This window comes from Caloenas nicobarica, chromosome 22 (assembly GCF_036013445.1).
Source record: "Caloenas nicobarica isolate bCalNic1 chromosome 22, bCalNic1.hap1, whole genome shotgun sequence".
Classification (NCBI taxonomy): Eukaryota; Metazoa; Chordata; class Aves; order Columbiformes; family Columbidae; genus Caloenas; species Caloenas nicobarica.
The window spans coordinates 4,392,500-4,419,620 of record NC_088266.1 but is presented as its reverse complement, the minus strand read 5'-3'; the positions used below and the strand labels follow the sequence as shown (position 1 = coordinate 4,419,620).

Below are 27,121 nucleotides of genomic sequence, written 5' to 3'. Positions count from 1 at the left end.
AAGAAATGCACCAAAACGTCAGCTTTCTGCAATGAAAATGTCGAAGTCAGCGAAATACCTGCAAGCCAACTGAAGGGAAAACATTTGCATTGTCAACCAATCACAAGTTGCTTCCAGTTCTATGCAGCCAAATCAAACCCTCTTCAAATTCACAAGCTTGACCTAAATAAGCACCACAGCATGAAAAGCTTCTTTAGAAGTAGGATGTCAAGAGACTTTTCCTTAAAATACAAAATAAAATGTGAGATAAAAGGTTTTCATTGGTCAAGTTTGAAAAATTGTCTTCCTTTAGCCCATCACAGTCTGTCCCTTTGAGCCAATCAAAAATACACCTTTAGGTTTCTCCTTAATTAACACAGCCCAGCTGAGTAGCAAAAACTTGTAGGAACAGATGGCTGTGAGATGCATTCTGAGGGTTGGGCAAAGGGAAACAAAATTACAAAGGAGAAGGAATACCAAGGAACAATTAGGGTGGGCAAAGGAACTCATTAATGCTCAGCCATCCTCCTCCATCGCCAGGAATCCCACTGTCCTCTCCAGTTCTGTGTTGTTCGCGTCTCCTGTGGTTACTGCCTTCTGTCTTCTGTCTCTGATCTGGAAAATGCCATCACAACATCCTCAGCACCTGTAATAACAACGGACACAGGAAAGTGTGTGCCACAATTAATTCCTTTACACAACAGTGGATAGATGCGGTGCCCAAACTGGTATTCCATACATCCATACAATCAACAGGAAAGGATAAACCAGGCAGAAAGAAAAGAAAACTGCATTTTCTTGGGTTTTTTTGTCTGGGACTGGAACCTGAAGTGGTCTAAACATTTCAGTGGTACATTTAAAACATTCCTTTTCAAGCCGAAGGAAGTCTGTTTTTAAAGAAAACCAAGGACTCTATGCTCTCACATATTTCTAAGAAGCAAGACTCAAAAAAAAAAAAAATCATAGGATTGTCACTGCAGGCATGCAGAGAGAATTTTTATTTCTGGTTTCATTGCCCTGTGACTGGCACTATGTAAGAGACTTACTGAGCTTCTCTGAAGAATGAGGAGCTCAACTGTTCAATAAAACTTGTGCTGCCCTGTGCATCGCACTGTCCTTTTCAAGTGACATTTAGCTATTCTTTATCTTTACATCTAGATATTCATTACTCTGCTTTTAAGAATAAAAATTGTTTTAATAGGTCAGCAGAAAGGTTTTTGCTTTTTTCCCCCCTCACTGAAAAAAAAAAAAAAAATCACTTAAACATCCTTTATAAACTAACATGTCTTGAAAACGTTCCATTCTCTAATGGAGTGCAGTATTTTATTTCAAACCGAAGGCTTCCATTTGCCTGGGGAACAGATACAGCTTTGCTAAGTAATGCTTTTATCCTTAGCCTGAAGAAATCTTTTCCAGAAGAATTCAGTGTGTGGACTTACTCAGTTATTGGATTTTTTTTTTCCCCTCAATTGAGGCTATCAACTGTGCATAATTACCATCAAAACGCACAGCCCCCAAGCACAGAAAGATGTTATTACCCTCTTATAACCATCTCCAAGTCTTTATGAACTTGTGTGGTCTTTCAAGAGAGTCTTGAGAATGGTGTCTGATAAAGGCTTGTAAAGAACATTCCATGCCAAGCTCTCATTCTTCAAAAAGATACCCTGAGATATTCAGAAAAAAGATCAGCTCTCTGGACTTCCAAACTACAGTGTGGCCTAAGAGGGACTTAAAGAGAAACGTCTTCAGGACAACATGGAAATAAAACCACATCATACAGTAGTGCCAAAGCAGTGCTTTAAAATCAATATCTCTAGTCTAGACAAGAACTGGAAAACAACCCTGAAGGGCTGAGTGCAATATTTTAAATTTCTGGAAAAAATCTGATCCCTGAGAAAGTCTGGTAAAAGTAAATGCTTTCTTTCATCTGTAGATACTCTAACAGCGTTTATCTAACCGATCAGAAAACGATAAATCCTCCAGTCACTGCCTATGTAATTTCTAAAAATTATTTCCTCCGTTCAAATGATCTGAAGTGTTTAAGTGCAACAGATGACCCACAGTAAGCATTTTGGCCTTTGTTAATTTATTAGGTCCGCTGGGCATAATTTTGCTTAGTAAGTTTTTCTTCAAAGCTTCTATTAAAAGATTAGACAACAAGGTAGGGAATGCCAAGAGTAACACCCACTGCCTGTCCCACTCGGGTAACTCATGAGCTCTACAGAATTCTCTTCCTGGGGTTTGGATTGTTCAAAGTCAACTTGGATGGAGCATCAGCATGTAAAAATTGCCCAGTCTTTTACTTGAAGCACATCAAGAAACAGATTTCAGCTTTGTGCCCCAAGCGAATTCTGCCTATACACCTGCATACTATGTAAAAGAAAGATGACTAATAAAAATTCCTCATCTGTTGTATGAATTCCTATTTTTCAGTCACCTAATTTGCTCTTTAGTTGCAATACAGAAGGCAAAGTGGCCGAAAAAGGGGGAGAAGAGAAAGTTGTAAATGGTAGTATCCTTAAAAACTAAATCAATGCTTATGAAATGCAACTACATTTTTTTTAATACTCTTCAGAATTTATTTGTCATACATACTCAAAGGAAGAAATATTAAGGACCAAGCAGTAGTTTGTTCTTCATATGTAGGACCCGTATCTTATAGAACTACATCAAAAACTGTTCCGATGCTCCCTCGTGCCAACACTCACAAGCCCTGCAGTCATCTCCCTTTTCATCTCCTCCACAAACTGTTTTTTCCTTGATCAAAACATAAATGATATATAGCACCAGGATCCAGCTCTGAATTAACAAGTTACCATGTTGAATTTTTATTTCTTTTCAATGCATAAGAACTACCAGCCTCCACAAAAAGATGGATTTTATTCACCAGGATCCTGAAAAACAAGCCTATGCTAAGAAGAGGAGGGAGTAAAGGCCCTGAGAAGCATTAACAAAGCAAGGGCACATAAAGCACAACCTATGGTGCCGTATTTAGACTCATCCCCCTTCAGACTCGGAGGCTTCGCTACCGAGCTCAGAGCAGCTGGAGTCGCTTGGCAACTGCAAAAATCACACATGACGTCACATCAGCACAAGAGATGAGCTGGATTACTTAACAGATGTTGATTGTTTTCCTGGGGTCTCTCCTTTCTACTGTTTAAATACGAGGGGAAAAAAAAAAAATTCTTACAGGTTTCACCCCAAAAAGGAAATTTCGTTCCAGATAACGATGCAGCCCCATAAACACAGAAGTCGGTATTTCTGCCCGTCCCGACCAATTCCAGCTCTTGGCACCATTCCTGTGCTGAGTACACGGGCGTTCGAAATACATGACGAGCAGAAATAGCTTTGGGCACAGCGGCTGCTGGGAATTCTGCAGTTCCGTTTGGCTTTCACTATGAAAACAGCTACTGCTGGGGAGCAGCTTCACACTCCGCTACCTCCTGCTCTCATTTTCTAGGCACACCTGGCACAGCTTCTATACCAGTGTCGCTGTCAATAGCAACACCTGATAAGTTCCTATTTTCCTGGAATTCGGATAGGGAAAGAGAAGAGAGCACAAGAAATACAGCTTGTGAATACCAAATTTTAAAACAGGGTGGTATTTGGAAGAAAAAGCAAGAGTACAATAAAGAACAGAGTGTAAAAACGTGGAAAATGCTTGAATACCTACAGTATTACCGAATTATCTCTATTACGTGCATCCTAAAGGAAGAAATACAACAGTGGATGGAGAATGGGTCTAGAATTCAAGGTTTCGGTCTTTCACAGCCAAAGCTAACTGCGCAGTACCCTTGTTTTACCACCGATGTAATCGCAATAATTCCAGCCATCCAGAAGCCACTTACGGAGCATCGTTATTTCTGAAGAAACCCTGTAGCTTAAAAAAACCTGGGTGACACTTGTCCAGAAAAAGGTCATCCACATGCACACACCTTGGCATAAAAGCAGGTTTTGCTGAAGTCCACTCCTACAACCCAAACTATCCCGAGCTAAATAAACCCAACCTAACAAGTCTGCTCATTAAGCAATTCTGCAGCCGCCTGTGCTCACATACAAACACAAACATTTCCAGAGAACAGAGCAGGGGTTTCTATGTGGCGAAAGGAAAGCGGGGATTAAGTACTAGTGAATAGAGCTGCTGCTGCAGTCCCACTTGGCTCCCACAACGGATGTTTTCCTTCTAATCAAGTGAATAAATGTAAAAAGCAGAGCACAGGTTATAAAGTGAAGCTGCACGTTGCCAAAAGCCTGCAACTGAGACAATAGGATGGTGAACCATGTTTACTTTTAGCACATCCTTCACCGAGCTCTGCACTTCCAGTAATTAATGTATAGAACAATGAAACAGGCACACTTACACCTGACCTTCTACAGCCTATACATCCAGTTTCTCTGTCCACAGCCTCCCCTCTTCTGGGCACACATTTCTCCACTGAAACAGTCTTACCTATACCCAACAAAATATTCCCTGTCTTTCATGAGCAAAGAATTAATTGCCACAAACTTTCAGACGTACAAATGCTTCTTCTACGTCCTCTGTCTTACACTGTCCCACGCCTGTGCTTCCTAGAAGTTAACACTAACTAACTGGTAGGCCGATATCCTATATCAAAAAGTAACAGTGGCAGTCTTACCCCACTAACTTTCAAAAAAATCCTGCTGCATTTATGTTCCAATAGCAGCTGTTTGCATTGTCGAATTTAATAGTTCTTTCACACCACTTGGGCTTCAGCGTTAGCAAGACATGATGATCTGAAGGTCAAACGACTTTACTGCACAGCAGCGAGGGCTGTAGGTGCCACCGAGCTCAGTACAGGCAACTGTTCATCACTTCCCCTACATTCCATAGAATTTCACCAAGATCACTGAAGCTGACGCTTTCCCCAGCAGGTATCAACTGTGGGAGACATCAAGCCAGGAGGATACAAGCTGGATGAAAACCACACTACCTGAACACAGAGGAAGATGCTCACTGAAGCACCTAACAGCTATTTCCAAGTGTTCTTAGATACATATACCTGATTTGTTCGTAGTCACCTGCAAAATTAATTAAACCCAAAAAGGCTTTTAAGCCTGTTGTGAATGTCTGATGGCTGCCAAATGAAAAAAAAAATCCTTTACTTCCCTGAAGATTTTTATATACGCACATGCCTTCAATCACCTTCCAGCAACTATCCTCTAAACATCAACTTTTCTCTGAAATTCCCAGTATTAGTATCGTAGTCTGGCACTCTAAAAAGACACCATATACTGCTGAAAGGAGGAACACATTAACACACATACTGTTTTCAAAAGAACATAAATACACTGCGAAGAGCTCTGTCTCTGTTTCTCCACCACTATCTGATATTTCACGAGTATTGTCCCCCTCCTGTCTCCACGAACAGCCTGGGTTCATTTTTAATGCTCTGCCACCCAGAGAACGCGTCTCACCTCGCTGAGGGACGGGTTTGCATCGCAGCTCTGCCCTCCCCAAGGGACCAGCTTCCTTCAGGAACCAGCACCACACTCCTGTTGCTATAGGAACAACAGAGCTGTCATCACCAAGGTCTTAGGATAATTCACGTATCGTGCTTACGAGCTGCTCAGCTTCCATTTACAGATTTGCCACAGCAGTGACTTGAAGCCCAGTGCTGGCTGACCATTTAGAAATGTAAGAAACTGGGAAACAGGAACGACGTTTTTCATGCAGGAGACGCTTCTGTGCATGTAACGTCCTGAGAGGCATTTTGCTTGTATTAAAAATGGGAGAAAGCCTTAATTTCATAACTTCAAGCTCACGGAACCTAACGAGCCCGAGCTGCCTTAGATCTTGCTGCAATGCAGGCAACACAACTGGTATGTTAATATCTCAAACCAGCTCATGATTAGGTCCACTCTTCAGCATATACCTGGGTTGAACAGATGCCTTTGGGCTCCTCAGCTATTCTTGGAGCCATAAACACAAAACAAACAATCCACGGATGTCACCTAAAAAGCTCCTTGAGTAAAGAAAAATGCCCTATACTTTACACTTTAATATAAGTGTTAACAACATTACAGCAATGATCCGAAAATAAAATGGCTATAAAAAAAATGTGAGCACAATATTAATGTATAGTCTCTTACTACTAAATTTAAGTACTAAATATGTCAGCCTAGAGTTTTAACTGTTGTTCAGGCTTTCTGGGTTACTGAGATCGCAGAATCACGTCATTATTACCTGATTTACACAAAGATATTCAGTAATGCAAGTAGAATAACTTTAAGCTTCCTGTCATGAAAACAAGATTTACTTCAACAGTACACAATGTAGCAGCTTAAAGAGTGAAGGTGTTTCAAACACAAAAGGAGATCTGTAACCAATCCTAAACCACAGTGATTCATGTCTGAACTCATTAATTCCTTTCGAAAGTAAGATGGGAAATAAAAAGATAAAGGGTTTAATTTCTCCTCTTCCTACGAAAATAAGCACAAACTGAAGGTGAGTCTTAGACTTCAGGCTTGCTTAAAAATTACAGAGGTATTCTAAGATGCTTCTTGATCAAAAATTAGGGATTAACTTGTATTGCTGAACCCTAAGACAGTAAGCAGAGTAAATGTCAGAGATATCGTCATTAATAGTGTTTCACTGAAGGTTTACAGCACAGACTCTTGAATTCAGCAAGGATGAGTGTAAACTTCTTTCTTCAATGCACTGTCACATCGCTGCAAATATACACTGGACACAGAGGCTGCAGTGACTCCCTGTGGTCAGACAAATAGATTCAACAAAGGTGCTGACAGATCTTTATCAGAAAGCATAGCGGGGGGCACCACAGAGAAGCTCACCCGTCCCAAATCACGGAATTACTGTGAGGGCACCAGCCAGCTCTTCTGAGACACTATTTCATGGATATACAACGAAGAAAAGCATAAAAATTGTAACAGAGGCTGTGATACACTCACAAATTCTAGATGATCCATCCTCTATACTCTTCCTAAAACAAAACAACAAAACTACCTTCCTATAATTCTGGAGCCAGACTACAGGATTTTAAAGTGATGTAAGGACGTGCAGGTCTCTAACAAAGGTTTTAGGGTGCTAGGGCCAAGGATATAATTCCTTTTTCAGAAGAAGATGTGGGCATGAAATCAGGTCTCTTTTGTGTGCCTGCCGGAAGAAAAAGACAGGTCTGGCACAAGTCAGGATGAGAGCAATGTGTCCTACCACTGGAAGAAAAGACTGTGAAATCCCCTAACATCCTAACTCTGTGTAAGTCACTCCTTAAATAACACACCTTTTAGTTGTGTAAGGCAACGTGAATAAAGGCCAAAAAAAAAAAATCCTCCAGAGGACATTCAATGAAAACAGCAGCAAAGCAGGGAAGAAAAATCCTTTAGGCAACCTTGAAGAACACAAAACATTTAAGTACCTCAATGCGTGGACTTGGGCTGGGTGTTTCAGCACAAGATCATGCCATCTAGTGGAAACCCAATCTCCCTCTAGACGGCAAATTGGACACCTATGCAGTTTGTATTTGCTATTTCCAGTCCTTTCATAACCAACCCCTCCTGTTCCAGCACCACCAGATATAGCAAAGAGACAGCCAGCCAGCCAGCAACGACTGGTGCTGCCTGAGCCACCACACCTGGAGCACAGAGGAACATCAGCAGAAGAAATCTGGGGAGATTCCTGTGGAAACTGAAGTACTGAGCAACAAATTATAGTTACTTATATCTATACAGCATAGTACAGCTTCACCTTTCGCCAAAGGGAAAAGTCTTTGCCTAGGTTTCCTTTTTTTTTTTTTTTTTTTTTTTTTTACAATTTTGTGAGTCTCCAAAGCTCTGTGCAAAGTGAGAAATCATTTTAATCATTTTACCAGGCAGTTTAGACAAGAAAGTTAGATCAAGCTGTCAGGAGCACAGCTGTACAAAGTATCAGTGTCCCCCGGCTGGACTTCTGATTTTATTATCTTTTCTTTGCCAAAGAGCAGGTAATCCAGCACACATTTTCACTGTGAGAAATGTAGCTACTTTAGGGATAACGCTGAAAAATGCCAACTGCAACCAAGACAGTCTTTCTTAACTGAACATATCTTCCTCAGTTTTTGATGAGAAAGAGGCACATTTTCACTGTAGACTGGCAGGAAAGTTTGAGAATTCTGAGCCAAAATATCCAAGTATATCTATCTCCATCAATCCCCCAGCTATGCGAGGAATGAAGACTCAGGCTTCAAACTGAAGAGCAAGTTTGTGCAGGTTGTGTTTCTAATGGTTTGCTAAATGTCTTAGATCTATATTAAATTTCTGCTCAAGTCAGTTCTTCCTGGCATCCAAGTCTTATAATTTTCCTTCAATACCAAAACCTACATTATGAATGTGATCTGGCACGAGGCCTGTGAAGGGGAGGAAAAATAAAGCAGAAACATTTGGGTATAGAAGAGATTAGCAAATTCAGAGTAGCACAACACAATTGTTTGCCAGGACTTCTGCAAAGAGCTCACAAAAGCAGCATGTACTTCATCCCTTTAATGGAAATCTAAACAAACCAAAGCAGATTTGTGAACTTATTTTGTGTCTGTTACCCCTGTTTGGGAATTAATTACATTTTGTAAATTAAAGAAATGCAATGGGAAACAAATTCCTCCTATTGCTACGCTTTCCCTCTTACTCTGTTGGAACACTAACGTTGCGCTTCCACATTCATGGAAATGCAAAAAACGAAAAACGTTGTTATAGATGAGTTCATTTTATTTTGTGAGAAAAGTGTTATCAAGCAACTGGAGTCATAGTAACTGAATTATTATAAGCATAACAAATTGCTTTTGTACCTTGGAAACCTGTGCCTACTTTACATTTTATTTTGTTATAGAACTCTTGGTTTTAAGTATACAAAAAGAGTGCTTGCCACCCCCTGCCTTGTTCATTTTTAAATATCAATGTCCAGTTTAAGAATAAACATAAACATTTAGATGAAATTAGTCTTATGCAGAGGATCCATGCTGAATACAGCAAAACACTCCCAGAGCTAAAAGGGACCTATGCAAACCTGAATTTAACTTCACCTATGCCAATATCGATCAGGTTAAAATTTATTTCTATTTAATGTATTAAATAGAGTAGGAAGATTATGTATACATATATATATACACACACACATATATGTATGTATACATACATATATATGTATGTATACATACATATATATGTATGTATACATACATATATATGTATGTATACATACATATACATATATATATATACACACACACACATTCAGTTCACAGGACTTTGGCCGTCAATGTTTTGATGAGGTATTTAACAACGCTCTTCATCCTAACGAATCTCAGGTATGTCCAAGACTGGCTTTACGTGTTGACATAAACCCACCTGTTGACCAGGACACTCTTCCAAAGATGATAGTGGGCAATGAATTGCACGTCCCAGACTGCAGGATGGGTTTAAGAAGGTGGCACATTACTACAGAAATGCAGGAGCCTAAATTGGGTATTTTCGGAGACTTTTCTCACAGATTAAATGAACACAAGGCAAACAAACGCAGTACTCACCCTGATCAATGGAGTGCTGGGGCAGCTGGCTGAGCTGGCTGTTCACTACACCCGCGTATGTGCGCAAGAACTCCTCTTCACTGGCAGTCAGCTGGAAAAGTACAGAGTCAGTCAGCAAAAAGGAAAATGAAGACAAACCAAAGATATCATCTCTGATTTCCCAATAAGAAACGTCACAACTGCCTCCACTCTACACTGCAACAGTCTAATTTAACTGTTATTTGTCCAAGTGATACCATCGGCAAGGGCGTAGCAGCAAACTGGTACATCACACATTCATGGAGAGATTCAAAAATCACCTTAAAACAGTTCCTTCCTTCTTCTGGTTTTCCAATAATGAAAAACTTCACTGTATGTAGAGAAATGATCAGGTGCTCAGATTTAGTTTCAGGCATCACAAGCCTTACAATATGTGTTTAACTGCAGGCAATGGTTAAGTCAATGAGTGCTAGAACAATTCAGCGATAAAACCAGACCATTACCTGCCCCATCTCCATAAGCACTACCCCAGTTACTACAAAATTATGTCGGAAAGCCACAAAATACCGGCTATGACAGTGCATCTTACATTTGATCCCATCTTCCTCAGCATGAGCAGGACTCTGACTTTCTGCTGAATATACATCTCCTCCGGACTCTTTCCGGGGACACCCTCACGGTTCATTCCCCTCCTGCCAGCTCCTGGATTTCCTGAAGATGCAAGATCAGAAAAAGACAAACTAAAATAGGCAATGGGGTGTAACAGGAGTAATACGAAAGTTTAATGTCCAAACTACCTATTTTTCACCAGTGGGTAGACCACTTAATAGCCTGGGAGAGTATGGAATCACATGTTTTATCAGAGACATCCTTAAAAACAATAGTAAAAACCTTCACTTCAAATTTAGAAAATAGTGGTTCTTCAAATAACGCACTAGCACAACAGCGTAACAAACTAAACAAGCCTCTCGGAAGGACTTTGTGTTGGAGAAACGTAACCCCGCTAAGGAATGGGTGGCTGGAGTTGTAAGCCAGTCACTCTTCCACCGTGCCCAGCTCAGAGAAGTTGCTCCAGAACACTTCTCCAATTAGTTTTCATTCACAGAACTCATCTGGCCCTATATTGAGCTATAAATCTGCTTTTCTGAACCTCAGTAACCCCGGGAACACACTGGACAGGAGGTGTGCTTAGCGAAGACTGTATCACAGCGGGTTCAAACACCATTTTCCATGTGATGGTTTTCTGCAGTCATTACCAGCCTCTCCCCCGACTTTATTTTCATTATTACTTTTAAGGGAAAGTAATCTGGGTGTGGAAACAGTTTAAAATTACACATAGGCCCTCCTGAGTGAGTCAGAAGTAATGCAAACTTCAGCAGCAGCTGCTGGGATAGGCTTTACCACCCACATTACTCAGCATGAAGACAACACTAGTAAAAAGTGAAGAATGATATATCACCAGTCCCACTCAGAGAAGTTTCCAGTGGGAAGATTTGCATTACACTGATTTGCTGCAGATGGTTCTGCTCAGAAAGTTGCAGCCTGTAAATGTGCAAGGTGGTCGTATTTTTTGGCTATAACCAGCAACCTCTTTTCTGAAGGGGGAATAAAATGACCCCACATTTTTGTGTAGTGTCAACTCACATAAGTAGATTCTGTTCTAAGCATATACTCCGCGGTGCAATTTACTGAGTGCTAGCACATAAATACTAAGACAATGAACAAAATAAGATAGCAAGCAAAAGACATTAAGCTATGCATATCTAGAGACTGATACAACAATAGACGTACATCAAGATACCAAGTAAGTCTGAAAGGTTGTGACTAGTTCTTAGTATTATACTAATACACACTTCCCCCCACCTTTTAAAAAAAATATTGTTATTTGAAGAGGGAAGGTGCTGTACTAGTGGCCAAAGAAATCAATTTAGGAAAGAAAAAGCACAACAAAAAAATCTGAAATGTGGTAACACACTTCTAATTTAAAAATGGAACAAATACTATGGGATATCTATCAATAGGTGGCACCATACACAAGCACCAAGAAAATGCCACGGCTGCCCCCATGCCAGCTAGGAAGACCACACTGCAATTCCTCCCCTGGCAGATATTAATTATATGTATAGAGTACAATTCATTGCTTTCTATCATAACAGTCTTCCAGTTGTTTGTTAATTTTTTAAACCTTCCACAACCAATAAAACAGCGATTTCCCCGCCAACGTACCTGCTTCTAAAAACCACAGGAGATCAGAAAACCCACGTGTTCAGTCCTGATTAATGACTGTAGCTGGAAAAAGTATGAGGAAACTGCCCTGTGAAAACAAATGAGCAAAGCATTACAGAAACATCCAAAGCTGAAAACCAGAAAGACCCTTCATTCGATATGCTTTGAATCCCAGTCTGCTTTAGAACAGTCTAGCCACAATTCCTACAACTGTTGGCTTCTCTGGAGCTTGTAGAACCTTTTTATTTTTCAAGAATAAGCTTTTTTAAAGGTCAAGCCACTCTTCATCTGCAAGATTTACACCCTGACCATACCAATGACATTCCCAATCACTTGAGAATGGAATGCATTCAAGCTCTGCATTCTTTAAGGAGCTTTCAGCATAAACCCCAACTCCCTGGAAAAAAAACAATAAACATCATGACATATAATTTCTTCTAGTAGGAAAAAAAAAAAAGCCGTAGCTTACCAAAGATTTGAGGAAAACTAGGGAGAAATGTAAAGCATGCTGATTTTGACCAAAATTATTGTTTTCAACTACGCATACGTTATCTGTACATAGCAATTACAAAGACTGGCACTTGCAAGCTGGGCTGGAAAAGCCTTTCTGCAGAATTTTTCAGACCAACCTCACTGTTGAGCCACCGACAGTCTCCCTTATCCATCACATTAGCTTTTAAGCCAAGCAGCTCCGTCTCGCAAATGAAGCGCCAGTTCAAGCCCTCCGTAATGTGGAATGAAATACGACACAAGTGCCTGCTACTCAGGACAGCATCGCAGCTACAATCATGTCATCAACAGCAGAAGTTAATTAAGAGTTTCTGATTAGGGAATATATGCCTAGCTGCACCATTTGTCAATAAAGTCCAGCTTAAATTTACCAAACATACTTTTTTTTTTTTTTGTGGTCAACAAAGGCAGATCCAGACTAATTCCATTTCTTTCACGGCTGTCATTACTAGCAGGGCAGGAAGACACGAGCAGCTAGAACTACTCAACTGTTGCGTACACCAGGCTCAGCAGAGACATGCCGAATCCAAAATACCCGCCAGCTTCACCCAGAGCTTCTCTACAGTGTCTCTCACAAGTGCTGGAAGCAGCTGAGCTTTATCAATGGCTTAAAAGAATCATTTCGCCTCTCCAGAGGAGAGAAACTGCCTGCTCGGAAAGGATTATTTAAGCCCTACCTCACTAATTAGTTCCCACTGTTCTTGCCCTCTAAATATGCGTTGAAAGATTATCTACGGCACTGACAACAAGACCGTTTGCAGCAACTAATTGCTGTTCTCATTTCTATAGACTTCAAAGACACACACCCCACCAACCACTGTACAAACACTCACCACACAACCCTGTGAACTCCTTCCTAAAGAAAAGGGTCAGAGCACGGCAAGCAACCACTTCTGAGATACACTTCTGTCCTACCGACAGTAACGGCATATTGCGTTACCATTAAAATTCCCCACGAACACCCCAAATTGCAAATAATAGCAAGCTACGCGTTCATTCTATTTAACACCAAATACAAATGAAACCAGAAAGATCGAACGTTTTCCTAACCCTGTAAATTCCGAAGAATTGAGCTGAGCTCACATCACAGCTGCACTTTAAGCAAAAGCCGAGTCCTTCTCCAAGTCAGCAGCGCCCGCAATGTGCTGGTTTTGTCCGATCCACGTGGCTGCCCCAGGTGAACTCACCTCACCGCTGTCGCAAAAAATCCCTGCGTGGAACATTGAGCTTGCACGCCAGAACTTGAGAACTTCTCTGCTAAACCATAGGGCACATCCTCTGAATAGCAAGCACCTTTCCTGCTAAAGGCTCAAAAAATGACTGGGGTAAATAAAATAAATTTTTTTTAAAAATCAGGTTTCATTAATTTTTCTTAAAAGTATGAGAACAAAGTAAGACTGGTGTCACAGCCTGGTGACAAGTCCAAAGGCACACAAAGGTTCTCCTACTGACTTGTTCCGATCTATTCTCAACAGCAGCTCAACACTTCCAACATTTCCAACTACACATCAACATTTCCGCATTCATCCCTAACGAACCCTAAGAAATAAGATCTAAAAATATTTTGCAACTGTGTATTTTGGGGGTGGGAGGGAAGAAGTGCAAAATATGACCAAGAGTTTAGCAAGACAGCTGAGGAACAGCTGAATCACCACCAGCACCAGTTCTGCTCAGCCTCGCCAGCCCCAGCGGACCCGTGTGCTCCACAACCATCCTTCCCTGAAGCATTTTTCAGGTAATTCCTTGCCTCATTTCCAGTTACCAGCTCCAAATTCTGCTGCTTAGCTCACCTATATCCACCTTCTATTCCTGCAAGGTCAGAACATGGTTTATTTTGCCGAGGTCCATTTCCAATTTTTCCCCCCTCTGTCTAAACAAGTGGTGGCGGCTTCGTTTAGTCTATTAACGCTGCAGGACTCGGGTCTGTATCACCTTTCCTTCGCACAATCCTGCCTACAGCTACACTCATCACGCCAGTCAGCACATCTACCACGGAAAGCAAAATTCAGATTTTCTCCTGCTCACGAGGTCCTGTCAAAGCCTCACACCACAAGTATGAGGAAAAAAACCCCAAACTCGAGCACTTTCCAATTCAGGTGTCACTAGAATACAAGAACATAAAGCTATATCTCAAACTTACAATCAAAATTCTTCTTTCCCCAACGGGTTTACATTCCCAGCCAGGATTTAAGAACAGATTAAATCATGTAAGGTCCTTTGTCATGGAAATGAAATGAAAACTATTCTAAGTACAAAGACTCCAGTTTCAATCCATCCTTATTGTTCTGTCCTAAATAACTCCACTTCCTTACAATGGTTTACACCTGGGTTAGGGATTGCTACAAAGAGTATTTTTTAACATACAGAGAAACTAAAACCCACTGAAGTAAAGTTTATAAGTTTATAATGTTTATAAGTTCAGAGATGTCTGTGTGGGCGATGAAAAAAGGTCAAATCTTAGCTTCAGGTTCTGTCACTTAGAGATCATGCTGCTTCCCCAAGCATCGCCGGGTTAAATGAGTTTTTAAGCTAAAATGCAAGGCACACTAATTGAAAATATACGTGTTTTTGAAGTACATGTCACTAAATTACAACAGCGTAAGGAAACTGAACCAGGATCAGGATGCAACGTGCCAAATGCAGGATGCTGGCAGTTCAATGTCAGCTGATCAGCAATTAAAAAACAAGTTTTGTACATCCTGTAAACAAAACTTTTATCAACAGCACTAAAGAATCCTGGCATTTATAATTAAAACACAGATTTAATTTATTTACCTATTCTTGCCAGTCATACTATATTGCGTACGAGAAACGTTCCCTGGAAGATAACATTTTAACCTGTGTTCTCAGCACAAAAATCCAGGCAAGGAGACAGAAAAACATGAACCGTTGTGCACTGGACTGAAGGAATCCTCACAGCATTTACAGAACGCAGCTGGAAATGCTCATTCCAAAGAATGAACAGCCAAAGCTGTTCCAGGTTCACTGACACTTACTGGCCCAAGTGAAGAAATGCGGGGGGGGGCTCAGCTGAATTTCTGGTAACTATCCTGAATCACCAGCCCTAAAAGAGAAGATGCCAAAGGCCGATGAAGCCGCACAGAACACGCTGTTCTATCCGGCCTGGAACTGTTCTCTCCAGGTACAGGTGATGCAGATGTGCAAAGCCAACAGGAACATTCGGGCTGCCAATGCCTTACCTATCTTGAAGATAAGCTCGGTTCTACTCTCCAGTACCATTATTCAATTCCTTTCCCACGAGAAAGACTAACCTGCGCATCTCAAAAACTGGAGTTTTAGGCTGAAAAGATGACATTCTTCGCTAAACCGTGATAAAAGACTAAATCCTACAAGCTTGTCCTGCTGCATCCAATACGCTGCAAATGGACATAACTGGGTCACCTAATTTTCCATTGCTTGGCAGGCATAGGGAGTGAAATTTAGTTCTCATTTATTTTTAATATGATTCACAAGACGGAATAATAAATGAGAAAGATCTATATATTACAGCCACATCTGCCAACCCAGCTTTGCCGGAGCAACAAATTTGGGTTTAAAAAGACTCCCTTCCCTTTCCCAAGCAGTGAAGGAGGTTGATCAGCAAACAGATGGAAAAGCCATCCTGTTCTGTTCTTTGTGTTGCTCCCTATGCGGCTGGAAGGGCAGGGTGAGGATCCCAGGAATGCCTTCTGCTCGGCAAGGCCCAACATGTGGCCAGGGCAGAGCCCAGCATGCCTGACATCCCCGCTCCCATCCCCATCTGCTACCAAACCCATCTCCTTGGCTGCGGGAAGGGTACGTGCGATCCTGTCCTCTCGGCAAAACGAAGCGTAAACGTCACCTAAAACACGGCAGGTTGAAGTTCCACTTTCTAGCAAGGCCGTTAATTAGAGATGAGAGTGAACTGGATGTGGTCTTGGAACCAGAAGATGTAGGTATGTCTGCATCAAAAAAAAAAACCAAACCAGCTGGGCTGCTTTACAAGTATGTTACCAAAGCAGAAGGGGATTAAGTATTTTTAACTTTTCCATTAGCATTAAGAGATGGTTCCCTACCTCTCCACATTGTTACTTGTCCTGAAATGTTTATAATGAAAATATAATTCTTCCCAAAAAAAGGAACCAAAAGACCGCACCAGCTTTCTCTTCAATTGCTGACCCTGGACACAACAGTACAGTATGTAATGAAAAAATATTGCCTTTGCAGTTAGCTGCCCCTTTTTCCCCTAATTAGATTTAGAACATCAGCTACTGTGTTTTCACTTTAAAAAAAATGTAGACAGGAGAAATCTGCACTCAAACTCAGTTTAACTAGACTGTTTTACAAATGGAAGCAGTGCCTAAGAAAAGTCAAGCTCACTGGCAAGAAGTGTTCTGACTGAATGCTTTCAGTTCAGGAGAATTCCAACAAACAGCAACTGAAAATTACAGGTTTGTAAGTGTATTTCCCTCACTTCTGAGGGAAAGTGCCCATACTCTTCTGAATTCAAAGGCTGGAAGGGCTTCTCTGCTGGACAATGCCACAGATAGGTTCATAATAAATTACCCTGACTTCCACCCCATCATCCCTACAAAAAGAAAAAAAAAAAAGAAAAAAAAAATTCAAATCTCAACAGAAAAAGAAAAAAAAAAGCCACACTAGAAATTGTATGTCCATAAAATTTGCACAAGGAAAACTACTTCAGCATCCCCTTTTATTTTAAAGGCATGCTTATTTAATGCAATGAGAAAGCAACACGAGCTTTTGTTCCTTCAGGTTACAGAGGAATATGGTGTCGGGGGGAATATGTATCGCTGAAATTCCCAACATCCACATTGCGCTGGTACAGGGGCGGGGGAGGGCGGAAAAACAAAAAAAAGAGTGAAACTCAGGAATTTGCACAGTCTAAATTAAGGAGGAAAAAAAAAAAATACAGTAAGCTCTCAGTAAGTGGGAATAATATTTTACATATTCAGTCTTAATAATTTAGGGTACTTACAGCAGCCATCTGGCAAGCTCTTTAAAATGTCACAGCTGACTACCTCTTTAATATCTTGTATCATTTCCAGTTATAGCCAAAAGAAAGCCAACAGGGGTTCATTCAGCTACAATTTTTTTTTTCTCTTAAATCTGGCTCGTTCTGTTCAAGGCAGCTAAAAACTTCAATTAATGGGATAGGATTCTAAAAGCTCGGATAAGGAGTTGTGGTGAATAAAACCAGCCACCGCAGGTTCCCTTTGCGCTACACAAATTGAGTTAACAGCCAGCGTGAAGAGGTCCCTTTACCTCTACGATATCATTATCCAAGGTTAAGCTATTACCCTCCACAGTTACACCACTGAGTACTTCAGTGGGTAAAACACGGTCACGCTGGGGAGCTCGCAAGTGCAAGGGGATGCTGCACCTTTAAACCTTATTAATTTTCAAATGACATTTCGCAGAGAACACTTAGAGCCCTAAAAAAAAAAAAATAAACCCTTCCAGGCTGGAGCCTGAAACCTGAAGTCAGGAACCGGCATCTGCAAAATCCTGCTGCAAATTTTCCTCTAATTCAGTCTGAGTCGTGACCTTCAGTCGCAAGATTAATTCCCTTCTCCGGAGGGATACGGCAATGAAGAATTCAGAACAGCTACCTATTTAGAGGTGAACAGTAAGAGCTGAAATATTTAATATGTGAGGGGCTTTTGTCTTCATTTCTATGTTCGGCATTGGCTTTCATCTGACTTTAGAATCTGAACCCCTGTGTCAGATGTTGGTCAATTTACAGCTGGAACTCCAGTGGTAGGTTCACATCTCTCAAACGTTACATTTAAATTTTTAACAAAACAGTACAGTACTCCCTCTTGAAGAGGGACAGGAAACAGCCCCGAACACTGCCATTTAGACATGAAAATCTACAAAAACAAGCTGGTTTGTGGTTGGTTTTTTTTTTTCCATTGCTGGATCACCTTTCAGAGCTTCAAAAAAGACTTCAAAAGTAGTAATGAAATGCATTCAAAAAAGCTTCCTGATATACTAAAACAGTTCATACATCAATGCTCAAGCTAACTGTAAAAAAAAATAAAAAATAAAAATCCTACCGTTACAATCACAATATTAATGAAATTAATGCTTGCTTCCTGACCTTCAGGTACACACAGATTATTTTTTCCCGTACCGCAGCAGCAGCCTCTCAAAGAGCAGACATCTATCAGACACCTATCGTGTCTCACGCAGTTAAAAGAAGCAGCACAGGTTTTTAGGTAGTTCACGTCAGTCAACTTGAAGCCTCTGAAATGAAATGTAGTAAGAGCAACAAAACCTTAAAAACACACTTTCATTTCACAAAGGTATTCACACTTCAAAGATGAATTTGTCAAAAATTCTTTAAGAAGTGACACAAATTCTATCCCAGTCAAAGAAACAATTCTAAAAGAATGTTACGATACTTTACCCAGGATGGTCTTCAACAGCTGGGTTGGTGGGTGCAGCTCATGTCCTAATCACCAGCTCCTTTCACAGAGAAACATGCATCTCTGCCCCTATTTATAACAAAGCTCCAGATCTTCTAGGCAGGAAATTAGACATCGATGATAGATAGCCAATGATTTTAACTACCAGGTGTCCCACACAAAAGAATTATTGCTATGAAAAAAGCGTTACGCATCCATCGTCAAAACAAAACCGTACGGCAATGCTTCCTGTGGATCTCTTTGTAAATATTCTGTCTTTTCAGAAAAAGAAAATGAAGTTTCCAGCAGATAGACGTAACAAACTTGAGATGTCTTTTCTTCTTCTTAAGAAATTAGATTTATTTTCATGGTTTCAATTTAACTTGAATCATAAAGCAGTGAAAAAAATGGAGCACCGGTAATAAGGAAAAATTTTATCAAAAGCTTAAGGAATCAACAAACTATTTTCAGTGTATCTGTCCCATTTTATATGATAGGCATACTACACACGTTGTACAAATATATACCTATATAACACCTCCACTATGAAGTATCGTGGGTTTGGACCATTAATTATTGGCCCCAATGACGGAGCCTCCTGCAGCTCGTCAGCTCTGTGACCAGGCAGAAACTGAACCAAGGCCAATACACGAACACGCACCAGAAAAACCAAGACCATTAATTGTGGTCGCTTCATTTTCTCGTCGTGCCAATCAGCTTTATGACCAAAGTCACGTTTTCAAAGCAGCTCTGCAAGTAACGCTGGACTCACAATCCTCTGAAGACCTACAGGCCATTAGCATTAAAACTGGGTTTTACCCAAGGCTGCCATTTATATTACAGAAACTAAACTCAACAGGCTAAAAAACAACTTAATATATGTGACATAAACACCCTACTCCCATGAAGCATAAACTCTGATAAAGAATTAGTTGACTGCAGAAGCAAGAAATTGGTTCAGTCTCCATAATGACCCTAAAACAATCTTGCCAAGCCCACGCAGTGGAGTATCATGTCAGAAGTGATACAAGTATGTGGACATGCCCAAGGCACAGGATGTTTTTTCTGCCTTCAGTAACTCTCAAGTGGCTGGAAATGGACGAGGAAACAGGAATATGCATGAAGAAGCTCATTCGGAATTACCAGTGGTGCTGATGGAGAAATGCTGCAGTAGTTGGTACGTTTCCAACCAAGCAGTTTAATTAAGATCATGCTTGTGTTCAGATTTTCAAAATTAAGCTGCTTTGAAATTAAACTGTCTAGTGCAAAAATACGGCATTTCAGTCAACTTTAACGAAAAGACAAGTGACACCATTAACCAGTCACAAACCACCACGGAACAGCCTAAATGCAGAACAGGCAAAATTCCAGTAAGTATCTGGAAGCAGTTAAAATAACAATAACATTTAATTTCAATTGACGAGCAAGCAGTAAAAGCCCCCAAAACCCAGAAGTCCCATATTTGGAGTGGAACTGCCTGTGGTCCAGTGACCAACTTCTCAGCAGCTCCAGCACACGCATTGTTCTATTTAACCAGAAAATCTTGTGATGCTGGAGGGATTTCTCTCCACTATTCCCCTCGCTGAAGCACCATTATTTTTATAGGCATTTCTTGGGTACTCATCAACATGGTATCTTTCTACACATGCCTAACATAGTAGAGATGTCTTTCAACTTAAAATGTGACCTACGCTGCCCTGTAATTTATACTGACATCTGAACATCATTAATGCCAGATCATATACATTTTACACTGAAAATGCCCACAGATCTTTTACAGTAGAGAGATTATGGCTAACTAGATTTTTTTTTAAAGCAATTAAAACGTGAGCTGTTATTAGGGTGATGACTACTTAGCATTTTAATATTTTGCAATACTGTATCAAAGGACAGTGTTAGGACTAGTCTCTTAGATTAATAGCTCTTGACTACCAAAATTGCCTAAGCATTGGACAACAACATTAAAATATTGTTGTGGCTTCATACATCAATAAAATTTGCTCTAAACCAGTGATAAATATACCCTTTATGCCACCTACTTATCTTGCTTCTTTAGAGGAAAAAAAAAAATTTACACAACAATTTTACCACAAACATTTTGCTTTCTATAGTTTTTGGTAAAGTGGGATTCCAAGGAAGGAAATCTTGCCTTCCAGAGACTTCCTATTTCTCAGGAAAAGGGATGTAATTTCCTTCCTCCCCAGCCACAATTTTGAATGTTACCTTAATTATATTAGCCCTGAACTGTGAAATAAACCTGTGTGAGGTCATTAGTTTGACAGCAGAAATGTCCCTTTAGCAAACACACACACACAGGGGCTGGGGAGGAATAAACTACTGACTACAGGGGTTTTACTGGTTATATCGAGTCCAAATTAACACCACGATCGACCAATTTCAGAGCACAAAGAAAACTGGAAGAATCACGGGCAAGACTGACAAGGCACATATATTAAAGGCAAGTGAGCTGAGCTGCATGGAAAATTGTACGTGGAATCGCGTGACAAGTTTGATTTATTCTGAGAGCAACGCTAATTAAGTAAAATACTTAAAACTGATTGCTTCAAGGTCTCTTACATACGTAAAATTCGGTGCATTTACAGAACAAATGGCAACCACTCCCCTAAGAACGGGGACATCATGGAGATACAACAATACATAATTTCGTATAATCAAACTCCAAACCATACCAGTAATAACAAAAGGTGTGAGCCCAGAGACCACTGACGACAATGCTCAAGACAAGGTTGATCGTTCCACAAGTTAAAGCTGCGGTAAGATACCACCGGTTTAATGCAGAACGAAGAAAGAATCCGTGAAGTTGCAGACAGGTTTCTGCACTTCCCAAACCGTTGGTACAATTACAGTACTTCTTTATTATATTTAGTTTCTCAATGAAAGGAAGGAGCTTATAGCAGTTATGTCGAAAATTGCTATTAACATACAGAATTTTAAGGTTTATAAAAAGGTTCTGTAAGGTCAACTGAACTAAGAATCACAGCAGTGAAACATTAAGAAAACCATTGCAAATAGTTTTATGTGAATTGTGAGAAGTTTATTTTGCTGAGTCCCCTGTAGCTGCTGACCAAATTTTCAGTGACAAAAGTTCCATTTAAAAAACCTGATATTTCTGACCCCTGAAGCAAAACCTTTCATAAATTCCACATAAACCAATGAGTATTATTTGGCATCTACAGACATTCCTGAAAAAAGCAGCAGCTAAGGAGATGTGAATGCTCCTATTTTTCTCAATTTGGCATCAACTCTTAAAGTTAATTATATTTTAAGTGTGTTATTGCTGATCTTTTTTGCCTAAACATCCAGTCAACTGTGTTCATCTTGAAGTCTGATATTGCTTCCCTTGACCAACTGAGCAAGCTGCCAGGACACAAGGAAATTTTCATTTTTCCATCTAAGATCCAGCACACTCTAAGTTAGGAAACTGTTAAAATTACATTAGTATGGCAAGAGACACAACCGCAGCTGCACTATCCCCTTCTCATTTCTACAAAAAGCCTTCAGCAGTAGTTTACCTTAAACTGTTTCAGTATTTATTTACGCTGCTCCTTTACAGAAACTCTGCTGCAAAAATTTAGGTCACATTTCCTTCAAGTGTACCTGGGCGTGCGCGCACGTACACTTATTTAAAGCTCAATGAAATTAATTAAAAGCTCCTCACTGACTTCAATGTGCACTGAATCAGGACCTAGATGAGTTCAGAGGCAAAACAATTACACTTTAATTAAACATCTTAACATTCTTGTGAAGCAGTCAACTCATTTTATAGAAGGATAAACTGAGTCAGAAAGTTTCAGAGCTTGGTCATTGTCATAAACAGAGTTGGTTACTTAAGTTGCTTCCATATTTGTTAGTTACACTCGTAGCAGAGAAAATGGACTTTCTGAAAAATAAAGAAAATTCTTGGTCTACGTACTTGCAGGAAATAAAACAGAACATCCTGAGGCAAGTGCGACTGTTGTACAAATCTATTGGCTCCTTTTCTGTTCCCCAATCGGTAGCTGTTTTAGTCACAGGAATTCCAATAACGCAAGAAGTTAAATTTTTTAGGGTTTTTTCACGGTAGTTTATCTCCAGATGAGATTTTTAGGCTGTGAAGTTTGTTTCTAAAATAGCATGATTATTATATATCTCTATATAGCCTTGGAAGATTTGATATTCTGTAAAACCATGAAAATACTTATTGAAAAGCAAAGAGTATGATCACACTTCCTAAATTTAAACTGATATTTAAACGACACATAAGAACTGTGACATTTCTGTCAAATCACCAGTAGCAAGCAGAGACAAGAAACTAAATTTCCTCATTTTTTGAGCATTTGTTACCTAATGCTTCCCCAACACTGAGTCTGAAAGTAAATCCCAGAGTCGGGATTTATCAACTAATGGGTTTGGGTTATTTTTCTGACCTTAAGTTTTTTTCTCACCTAGTAACACTCCGTAGTTTTGTGCATTCTGGTCCGTTTTCTTATGCCCAGCGAGGTTCACGGACAGGACACGGCTCTTTAAAGGGAAAAACAACTGTGAGTTTCATCCATTCTCAGAGATACAGTATCAACAACAGTAAACAAAATGGTTTGGGGTGGGTTTTTTCCTAAATAAAAATAAGTTTGTTGGTAAATACTGTTTAGTATGTTTAAAATCTATTTATGTATCGTGTCCCCATGTACTTAGAAGCAAGACCATTAGACTACCAACATTTCTTAGGATATGGAGTAGGTGACAAAATGTTTCATTCCAATAATTTACATCTTAGGTGTCCCTCAGCATCAAAACATCAACATCTCCACGGACTGTTCACATACTTGTATACATGCTATAGCTTTACTGAAATTACCATCATGACTATTAACATATTTGGAAACATAGCAGAAAAAGTAATTTACTCTCACTGTCTTCAAATTGAATTATAACCACTTTCTCGTTATAACACTTATGTCAACTCCCAGAACATAAACATTTGGTATATTTATTAGGATTACAATTTTTCCAATTAAAACCATTAACATCAGGTTCAATCGCTTCGGCACTACGCACACAATGGTGCGATACAGCTGCTGCTGTCCTGGCTGCACTTCAGCAGGAAACCCAATCTGATGACAGCCTGCAACAAAAAGAAATACAGTTCTGCATCTGCATGTACAGAAATATTTCTGAAGACACCCAATCCTTCTTTTTTGGAAAAAACCCTACTGGAAGTTTCCTGAAGCATATGCAGCAGCAGCCTCCATGCCATATGCACAGCACTTGGGTGCATTTTTGACACTTACAAGTAGGTCAGATGCTCAGGAGGGATGCTTTGTAGTCAACAACAAACTTACAAATTGAAATACTTACTAAAAATCATAAATGTGTATGTTGGTTACAGATAAACATTCTGGAGAGGAAAAAACTCTAATTAATATAAACAGGTCAAATTCACACAAGTTGTTTCCCAGGCAAAGCATCAAGCTTTAACTTCAGTTTCACTGTGTCAAACACATTCACATGTTGGCTTTATTTGCCTGTGTGCAACTGCAGGATGATTTTGAATTTTTAGCAATAGATGCATGTCACAGTCAATGTTTGCAATGGCAAAAATTAGATTTTTGTTTCAGCTCACTTCTGGTTTTATTTAGAAAATCACACGAATTGTTTTGGAAACCACTCTCTCCTCTTGCAAAATTACAGGACTCGAAAACCTGAATGGGGGAAGGAGAGAAGGGGCAGAGGATGGACAAGAGCAGAAATTGATGCAGCTACAGATTGCCCTAATACTTAACATTATGATGTTATATACCTACTGAAATGTGTTACTATTTACCAATTCTTGTTTCAAGCTGTATTGTGAGCAAACAGTCCTCTTTCCCCACACTCCTGCCCTGTGCAGCACCCAGATCAACAGGCACGTGGGCAAATGACAACTGTGGTATATCCAATATGTATTTATTATGATGACCCCTGCCAGGTGAAGAGTTCAGTATCTTCCCACTTGGATGTCACAAAGAATACTGAAAGCACTTTTATGTCCTATATAACTTTTAATAACTTCTGTTGCAATGCTTAAAATGAACTATAAGAGAACTACTGCTTTGAAGCAATTTTGGGTGAGCCATAAAATTTCAGCCAACCAATCAACTCATTCAAAATAGCCTTTGCTCCTGCTTTTGTTCAATCCTACATGCTTCCTCACAGATTTACACTATTACAATGCACCACATCAAACAAGAGACCACGCAATAACAAACCTAAATTATATTGAAGCTCCTGATTTCTCCCAAGATGCCAGAGATAAAAGGGATGATGCTTTTTCAGCTGATGGCAAAGTGAAGCAACTCCAATGTACATGAAGTATACCTGCCACCATTTCCACCTGAATCTGGCTGTCAAAGCAAACAGTAACTTTAAGACTGATAGGAGAATAAGCCTACATTTAAAAAAAATAGTAATATGTAGGTTTCTGTATGGCCCCTCACCTGCAATACCCGTACTTCCAAATTAACCTCCCTGAAGTACGTAGTTTAGCCTCACTGTTCACTATTTACACAGTTTCTCCTTCAGCAGGCTATTTCACAATCACAGAATCACAGAATGTTAGGGATTGGAAGGGACCTCAAAAGATCATCTAGTCCAATCCCCCTGCCAGAGCAGGAAAACTTAGGTGAGGTTACACAGGAAGGCGTCCAGGCGGGTTTTGAATGTCTCCAGAGAAGGAGAATCCACAACCCCCCTGGGCAGCCCGTTCCAGTGCTCTGTCACCCTCACTGAGAAGAAGTTTCTTCTCACATTTAAGTGGAACCTCTTGTGTTCCAGCTTGAACCCATTACCCCTTGTCTTACTGTTGGTTGTCACCGAGAAGAGCCTAGCTCCATCCTCGTGACACCCACCCTTTATATATTTATAAACATTAATGAGGTCACCCCTCAGTCTCCTCTTCTCCAAGCTAAAGAGCCCCAGCTCCCTCAGCCTTTCCTCATAAGGGAGATGCTCCACTCCCTTAATCATCTTCGTGGCCCTGCGCTGGACTCTCTCCAGCAGTTCCCTGTCCTTCTTGAACTGAGGGGCCCAGAACTGGACACAATATTCCAGATGAGGTCTCACCAGGGCAGAGTAGAGGGGAAGGAGAACCTCTCTGGACCTACTAACCACCCCCCTTCTAATACACCCCAGGATGCCATTGGCCTTCTTGGCCACAAGGGCACAGTGCTGGCTCATGGTCATCCTGCTGTCCACAATCATACATGAGCTCCAAAAACACCAAGGGCAAAAGGAGCTGACAGCTCACAAGTTCAGCGGCCAACAAAAACTAAATACATTTACAAAATCAAAATTGGGTATTTTAAAATCATGTTCTTAAAATAATCAACAGACATGCCTATCACCATACTGGAGCCCACTCAGATCAGAAAACCATTCAAGCACACCTGACTTGCCTCAAATGTTTGCTGGTTTTTGGAGTTCGGTGGATTTATTTTTTTAAACCCCTGTGTCTGCACAATGTCTTGCTCTCATCTCATGGAGCATCAAAGCCTGTTTTGTTCAACATGCCAAGATGAGGCATGGTCAAATAAAAGATGATATACAACAGAGCAAAACACTCTCTTCTTCAGGAGAAAGCAAATGCAAGTCTGACAGTCAAATGTACCCTGATGAAGCACATCTGGATGCTAAGCAGAAACTAGTATCAACTCTCATCTGCTTTCTAGCTGATGCTGTTCCTCTCTCATGTACCTTCCTAAGGGATACAAAACTACTGTGTGCCAACAAATACTGTCCCCATCTTTACACTAAGTTGAAAGTGGGCTTCAAACGCTCTGGAAACACAGCTTTTAGCCAAGGTAGAAATTACCTCCAAGTGAAGCTCTCTGTTAAATACTGGCCGAGAAGCATTTTTTCCCACGCAAGTTCCCGGCGTTTCATGCCGTGACCAGACGCTGCACAGCACCGCACACTTTTAGTAAGGCAAACAGGGGCTGCCCTGAGCCGGGGCGTCCAGATATTGTGTTTTATTGCCCGCGGACGCGACACTTGCCCTCCCCACAGCACCTTCACCAGCCTGCCGTGGGAATGCCTTCACCTGCCACAAAAACGCAGCCATTGCTGGGGTGGCCGCGGCCGCCGTGCGAAACAGGGTGCCACATGACGTAAGAGATGATGCCAGGAAATTAAAGCGGCACCTCCCGTACCTGTACGGCGGGGCCCCGGCCTGCCGGCGCCCGCGGCCGCTGCCGGGCCCTGCGGAGGGCAGGGGCCGCGCTCCGGGGCCGGGGAAGGGGCGCGGGAGCCGCGGGCCCCGGCGGGGCGGCAGCGGGGAGGCCCGGGGCCGGCGGAGCAGCGCCCCGGCCCGGCCGAGCGCCTTTTGTTCCCGGCCGGGTGTCGCGCACAAAGGGTCAGAGCGGCGCTCACCTGCGTGCGGGGCCGCGCCGGCCCCGGCGGGTCCTGCGGCAACGGGCGGCGGCAGCCGGGCGGGCGAGGCGAGCGGAG

General features: G+C 41.0%; 1 protein-coding gene across 1 annotated transcript; it reads right to left on the bottom strand.

Annotated features, from left to right (window-relative positions):
* Positions 1-467: 467 nt before the first annotated feature.
* CTNNBIP1 (catenin beta interacting protein 1) lies at positions 468-27,121 on the bottom strand. Its single transcript, XM_065650023.1, has 6 exons — positions 27,044-27,121; positions 23,086-23,161; positions 11,721-11,808; positions 10,084-10,205; positions 9,516-9,606; positions 468-625 (listed from the first exon to the last, which is right to left on the bottom strand). The coding sequence occupies exons 4-6, from the start codon at positions 10,177-10,179 to the stop codon at positions 567-569; spliced, it is 246 nt and encodes an 81-aa protein (XP_065506095.1). The 5' UTR covers positions 10,180-10,205; positions 11,721-11,808; positions 23,086-23,161; positions 27,044-27,121; the 3' UTR covers positions 468-566.